The sequence below is a fragment of the Pararge aegeria genome, chromosome 23 (assembly GCF_905163445.1).
Source record: "Pararge aegeria chromosome 23, ilParAegt1.1, whole genome shotgun sequence".
NCBI lineage: Eukaryota > Metazoa > Arthropoda > Insecta > Lepidoptera > Nymphalidae > Pararge > Pararge aegeria.
In genome coordinates, this window is record NC_053202.1 from 2298739 (window position 1) to 2305770 (window position 7032).

At 39.6% G+C, this 7032-nt stretch overlaps 1 protein-coding gene across 1 annotated transcript in view; it reads right to left on the reverse strand.

The window, feature by feature from the left end:
• The window catches only part of LOC120634359 (homeotic protein empty spiracles-like), a 42666-nt gene extending 42070 nt beyond the window's left edge, over nucleotides 1-596 (reverse strand). Inside the window, exon 1 of the mRNA XM_039904872.1 lies at nucleotides 146-596. Coding sequence (XP_039760806.1) covers nucleotides 146-596 — 451 coding nt within the window. The remainder of the gene's footprint in view (nucleotides 1-145) is intronic.
• Nucleotides 597-7032: the final 6436 nt, after the last annotated feature.

The following is a 7032-nucleotide window of genomic DNA, read 5'->3' on the forward strand; positions in this document are numbered from 1 at the left end:
AAACTAACCAACCTACTTCTGTGTTTATAGATAACTTTTAGATAACTCTAATTATTTGTTATACCTAACAGAAATTACCGTAAAAAATAAACCACGTATACTTAAGCGGTGGTAGGTAGGTAGAAAGTTAAAAAACAACACTTACCTCCCGGAAACCGGTGTGGGAAAATCCTTCCATGCCTGTTGATCAGCCACGGGTACAGCTGGTAGGACTCTCTCGGCACCGGAGCCGCTGGATGCGGAGGCGGGTGGGGTGGTAACGGACCCCCAAACCCTTGCTGCTGGTGGGCTAAGGCTGCAGCCAAAGCGGCACCTTGGAAATGTGCCAAGAACTGATGGTGATGACTCTGAGCGTCTAAGTACGGCAGTCTCTTTAACTCTGGGCTCGGGAACACAGCTGGCAACGCACTTGGCCGCAGCAGAGGTCTGGGCGATGGGCTACGAGGCGAGGCGACAGGGGATGGCGACCCTGGACTTGCCAACGGAGGAGACGTATGCTTCGACCTCTCCGAACCACCCACGATACTGTCTATACTAAATCCTATCTTCGGCTTCGAGGGCACCGCCAAGACAGGAGTCGGTGCGAGAGGCATCATGCTTCCTTCCAACGTCACAATAAAACACACCAAATCAATACCACATGTCACAATCACAATCCATCGTGCGAGCGATACGTACGCCTCGACGGCGCGCGGCCGAATGAGCCCTCCGCCACAACCATCCGCCCGTTGCGCGGGAAAAAAAACGATTAGCGGAAATCTGCGCGCCGATTGGCCGCTCACCACCAATGGGTGGCTTCGGATTACTTAAGCGCCTTCGTTACACAATTCGATGTGATCCCATTGGTGGGAGGGTATCATAAGGCGGAATTTGAATTTGGAGCCTTCCTGCAGGGGCGGGTTCGGCTTCAGCCTCTACATTTCCATCCGGCTAAACAGAACACGGGTTAAGTTGGTTGGAATTGAGTACTTTTCAACGGCTTCTGAATTTGGAAGGTTTTGATTCAATTAAGGCGCCGATTGGGTAGGTTAGGGAGCTCGTCTTTGCTCTTTTTGGCCCGTCCGCGCCGGTCGCGTCGAAGATGCTTAATTAACTCCGATGCTTTATTAGCTTAATGTCTCGATAACGTTTTTCAGAGGTTCCGAGTGATGTATAAATCGATTATCGATTTCGTGCGCTTTAAAGAATTTGTTATTTGTGGAATTATGTTTATCGGTTGGATCACTATAAATTCTTCGCGTAAAAGTTATTCCGAAAGCAATTAGGTTAAAAGTTTAGCATTAATTTGTTTTATACCTACAAAAATAAAGCTACAAAATAAATTCACTTTTTTTTATATACTTAGGTTATACCTATTTACAGAGATTTTGAAGTTAATAGGGCATAAAATATGGCGGAACGAACGACCGCCCGCCTTCAAAATACGTACCTAATAATGAGGTACGTCAGTACCTATCTATTACGTATTTTGAAGGCGGATTTTTCACAAAATCTTATACTTTTTACTGTAATAATAAACTTGTTAGTCTATTATTTATTTTTAAACAGTTTTTTGTTATTAGTACTGAAATTTGTACCTTCATTCGGCCTTGGACTGGAAAGCTATGCCTACACTATTATAACCCATTGTTAACAATGTGTTTGTATGGGGTCGAGCTGCTGATATATAAACTATATTTATAATACAGAAAAGAGCTGTGCTATCAATATATAAACTTAGATCACGCGAATCAATTCGTGCCAAATTTTGAGAAATATAGGTATTTACAGTAGGCTTGCAATCTATTTATAATATTACAATCTTTAGTAAACAAAACATAAGTAATACTAAAAAAAAGGAGATTTAAACAATACACTTATTAGAAACGGACATAAATTAGTGATATCTGCATATCGTCTGAAGAAAGTAGGAATCCTTCGTGGGGATGGATATATGCTTTTATAACATGATACCGAAGGTAATATTATATCTACCTTTACCTAAGTTTAAGCAATATATTAAAACACATTTAACAAATCGTGGTTACTACACGATTGATGAATTCCTTAACGACAAGGCTGCTTGGAAACAGACCACTCCGCTCTCATCTCTTACAAAACAGAAATATTCTAAAGATTGTTAAACTAAGTATAAAATCATTGTTCTTCTGTGTCTAATGAGTTTCTTGCCGGCTCTTTTCGGTGGTACAACAAACAAACTGACTTTCCGTTTCAAAAGTCCTTATTAACTAGGCCTACTTGAAATAAAAGAAATTTTAATTTTTGTTTTTTTTTGTTATGAAACTAATTAAAAACTGCCAACCAAACTTTGATAGGTACTCAATTCAAAAATATAAATATAATAATGAAATAAATAAAAATCATTTATATCGTATGTAGACTTTGTTAGCAAGAAACACAAATAACCCAATGCTAGTATTATCCCAAAACACACAGAATCTATATCAGAAGCTTGCGGGAATCTCTAAAAAAAACGTGTGTGTACTTATGTAAGTACACGCGTTAGAAGTTATTCTTCTTTGGCGTAACAAGATAAAAACCTTTTTAAAATTGTTATCTTTCGCCTTATTCTGCGTTTGTAGAAAAAACTACTCTAACAATAGAAAAAGATATTTAATACATTGAAAAATTTAATATAACGCATTATCTAGTTATCTCTCGATCGGAAAACTAAGTTTCATCATTCAAATTTGAGATATTTGTTTGTACAATTGAATCATTTAAATCACCGGAATGCGCCCGCAGACTTTGACAATTCAAAGTGTACAGTTTCAAACCTTTTATTAAAAAACATAATTGTTGACTATAGCTAACTTCAGGGTGTCGGTTTTTCGTGACGGTGTGAAATGATGAGACTTAAAATTTACTCTCATCATTTTTCCCTAACGCGCCAAAAGAAGTAGGTATAACTTAAAATACACCCCAGTGTAGGTCGCCTAAGTTTGTAAGTGGATACCTACTAAATAACTTTTTTTAAATTATTTTTTGTTATGACTCTACTTCATATAGTTGTTATCGGCTAGGTGATTGATTTTTGTTTTACAATCATGTTATTGATTGTAAAATTAAACAAAAGTGGCGTAAAATTATACAATTTCGATTATTATTTTGTAAGTACGATAAAGCCGCGAATAAAATTACATTTCAATTCCTGATTGAATTTATTGTTTATTGTTAACTTTTAATCGTTTAAATTATTGATTTGGAAATCGACTTTCTTTATTACCTTAATGCTGGACTATAAAACCTCTCAATAAGTCCTAAGCTTATATAAAACGTACCGAAAAATACTATTACAATGTTAAGGATTACTTAAACGACTCTTATTTAGTTCAAAGTTCATATAAAAAGTAAGCTTACAGAAAAATCCTATTATAATTTTAAGGATTACTTACACGATAAAAAAACTTGGGTTTGAATTGCTCTATCTTCATAGCTTAATATTAATTTACTGTGAGATGGTGATAACAAAAAAAATTACCCGGCTAAGTTTGTGGCGGGCTCTTCTTAGACCAGGGCGCGTTTGGAAACCTCGTAGCTTTAGGTTTAAGTTGGCGAACGAAGTTATCACCATCCCCTTACAATTATGTAAACACATATGTATGAAAGCTTCATAAGTGCTTTTCTCAGGCCTACATGAATAAATTTAGATTTTTTTTTAATATCTTCCAAAGGGAGGGTCCACCCAGACGGGTCGGTTATCTCAGTAGATAGTAGTAGTTGCACAGACAATGCTGACCGTACTCCGTTGACTCAAATAAAAAAAACTATTTATGTAGGAGGCCTCGTTACCTGGCGGTGTAATGGAAGCGGGCTAACCTGTTAGGGAGTATGGTAGTCATAGTACCCTGGTTTCTTCACGACATCGTACCGGAACGCTAAATCGCGGCACGTCGTTATCGGTAGGTTGGTAGCTAGCCACGACATCTGCTGCATCCTGCTCTTCTCTTGATATTGTTCACGTAGCTACTGGAGGGTCTACTAGCGTTGCTAGCAACCATTGAATTAAGAACATATATAATCCTCATTCAGCTATTATTGTAAACAGCGCATTGTGTCCTAAAACAGTGAAAACGCCCCGCGCACGTCTCACTTTACATCCGCGGAATGTAGCTAACTCACAATCTTTTTCCTATTTTCTCATTCTATGGTGAACGCTTATAACATTGAGGTCAAATAATTACCGAGGTCAAATAAATGGTACGAAGTGACTAACCGTTTGTTCGAGAAACCATTTACGATTTTCGACTTTAGAAGTCGAGTGGTTTTTGATTCTACAATATTACCTAGTTGTGAACACGGTTTCTATATGTTCTTAATTCTGTGACAGCAAAACTATGTTTTCTGTACGTTATTTAGGACAGTACAACTTCTAGTGGTATAGTTCAGCAGATGATAGGAACTCGTAGTCGTACGAGAATAACCAGACAAATTTATTAGGCAGTCGAGGAATTTTTGGGTAGGCAGTGCGTGTTGCATATATGTCTTGCACGCTATATTATAAACTGCAACGTGATTAGCTAAATGGGGAAATTATACGCGAACACTAACAATTTTCCTCATTTGTATGCATACCCTTCGGTCTAAATTTATGGCCTAGTCTTTATTATTTACCTAGGCGCATTGATAATTTATCTAGACTAGCTAACAGCTGTAATTGTAATTAATAAGGTAGCTGCAGAAGTTAAATTATATTCACTTAGTTCATCTACCTACGATTAATCCATATACCTATTTAGATCATCTATATATATATAAAAGAGAAAGTGTGTGGGTATGTTCCGTATAGGCTCTGAAACGGCTGGGCCGATTTCAATAAAACTTTCAGGGAATCTCCGGATTGACCTGGCGAGTAATCCTGTAAAGTTTGGTGACGATCGGAGCACTCCTATTTTTGAACTGTCAAACTGTCAAATACAGCTTTTATTTACTATGATGATATTCTATTGTTGGGTGTACATGGGTGTAGATAATGATCTTCACCCGCTCGAGAAGACAATAGAAGAGATTGAATGATTTAATAAATTATGAGACTCAAATTAAAAATTTCATGATGTAAGTTTATTGTTTAAATAAAATAAAGCAAAATCTAGCCCGGCGAAGCGGGCTGGGTACCTACGCTAGTCATAAATAAATAAAAAATAAATATACTACGACAATACACACATCGCCATCTAGGCCCAAAGTAAGCGTAGCTTGTGTTATGGATACTAAGATGACTGATGAATATTTTTATAAATTAAATACTTATAATATACAGATATGGAAAATGTTTGTGCGATGAACAGCAATCGAACCCACGGCCTTTGACTCAGGAAGCAGGGTCGCTGCCCACTGTACCAATCGGCCGTCAACCCATTACCGGCCAAGTACAGCACGGCTTGCATCATTATCATCATCATCATCATGTCAACCAATCAACGTCCACTGCTGGACATAGGTCTTTTGTAGGGAGTTAAAAGTTTCACGGTTCTGAGCCGCTTGGATCCAGCGGCTCCCAGCGACTCGCCTGATGTCATCTGTCCACCTCGTTGGGGGCCGACCCACGCTGCGTTTACCGGTGCGGGGTCGCCATTCCAGCACCTTAAGACCCCAACGTCCATCGGTTCTCCGAGCTATGTGCCCTGCCCTTGCCACTACAGCTTTGCGACTCGCTGACCTATGTCAGTAACTCTAGTTCTTCTACGGATCTCCACATTTCTGATCACGTAGAGATACTCCTAGCGTAGCTCTCTCCATCGCCCGCTGAGTGACTCTGAGACTTCTTATGGGGCCTATAGGTAGCGACCATGTCTCGGCTAGCATGGGCAGGAGACAATTATATCCCCGGGGAATGGATTAAAATGTATCTTCTAACACAGCTTTATCAACTCTCAGAGCATTGGCGCACAAGTGGAAATAATATATGTGTAATAAATAATTGGGGGTAAAATTCAAAGGTACCTATGTCTGGTTCTTGGCATACATTTTTGTTTTAATTTTCAACAGTATGAATTATAAAAGAAAAACAAAAAGCACTACAACTGCTTTTGAGCACAACCAGGTATATAGCGGGGTTAAACTTCTCCTATTCTATGTTTCCGTGCTTGAGCAAGTGGACACGTTAATTATCCCCTGTCAGGGGATATAATCGGGGGATAATTTAAGGGGCCAGCTGGGCACGTAATGGAAGGAGAGATCGGAGAGGGAGAGACCGCTGGCGACTGATGCTCTCCCCCTCCGTGGAAGGAGGATGGGTGGAGCAGATATATGGCATATATCTGCTCCATATATTATATGCATCTTATTTCACCCCCGTAGACACCATTGCGCGCCAAGGGCGTGTGCGCCAGGGCGTCAAAGTTGCACGCGACTGCGATCCTTTGAAGTCAACTATAGGTAGTAGCAGGATATACCACTGGAGATGTCTCTTAAAAAGTTCAAAGTTTGAATTAAACGTAAGCTTATAGAAAATTCCTGTTATAGTATAAAGGACAACGTAATCGAGATAAAAAAGCTTGGGTGTAAATTATTGCTCTAACCAGGTTGCTCTTCTAATAATTTGAAATGACATTGTGAGATGGTGATAACAAAAAAAAACACCCGGCTAAGTTTGTTGTGGGCTTCTTCTTAGACCAGGACGCGATTGGAACCCTCGTAGCTTAAGTTTTAAGTTTACGAATGTGGTTATCGCCATCATCTCACTACCGTGTCATTCTTAAGTACGCATCAAGAGTGCCACCTATGGGCCTACTTGAATAAAGATATTTTTGACTTTGACTTTGACTATTGTTTGACCTAGTTGTAGTGGGTCTTCTGGCTGAAGCTTCATCGGCCAGCGAGTCCCACATACCTGACCCCAGTTCTGACTGCACAGCCTCGGTCAGAGATGCCTCAACGCATTTCCCAGCGTAGAAAAATGGCCTGCTGGGCACGGTTCAACAATGAGATGACGACGCAAGCCCAGGGCGGATAGGTGGACTCCAAAACCCTTTGAGCATATTAAAGAACTCTCAGGCATGCAGGTTTCCTCACGATGTTATCCTTCACCGT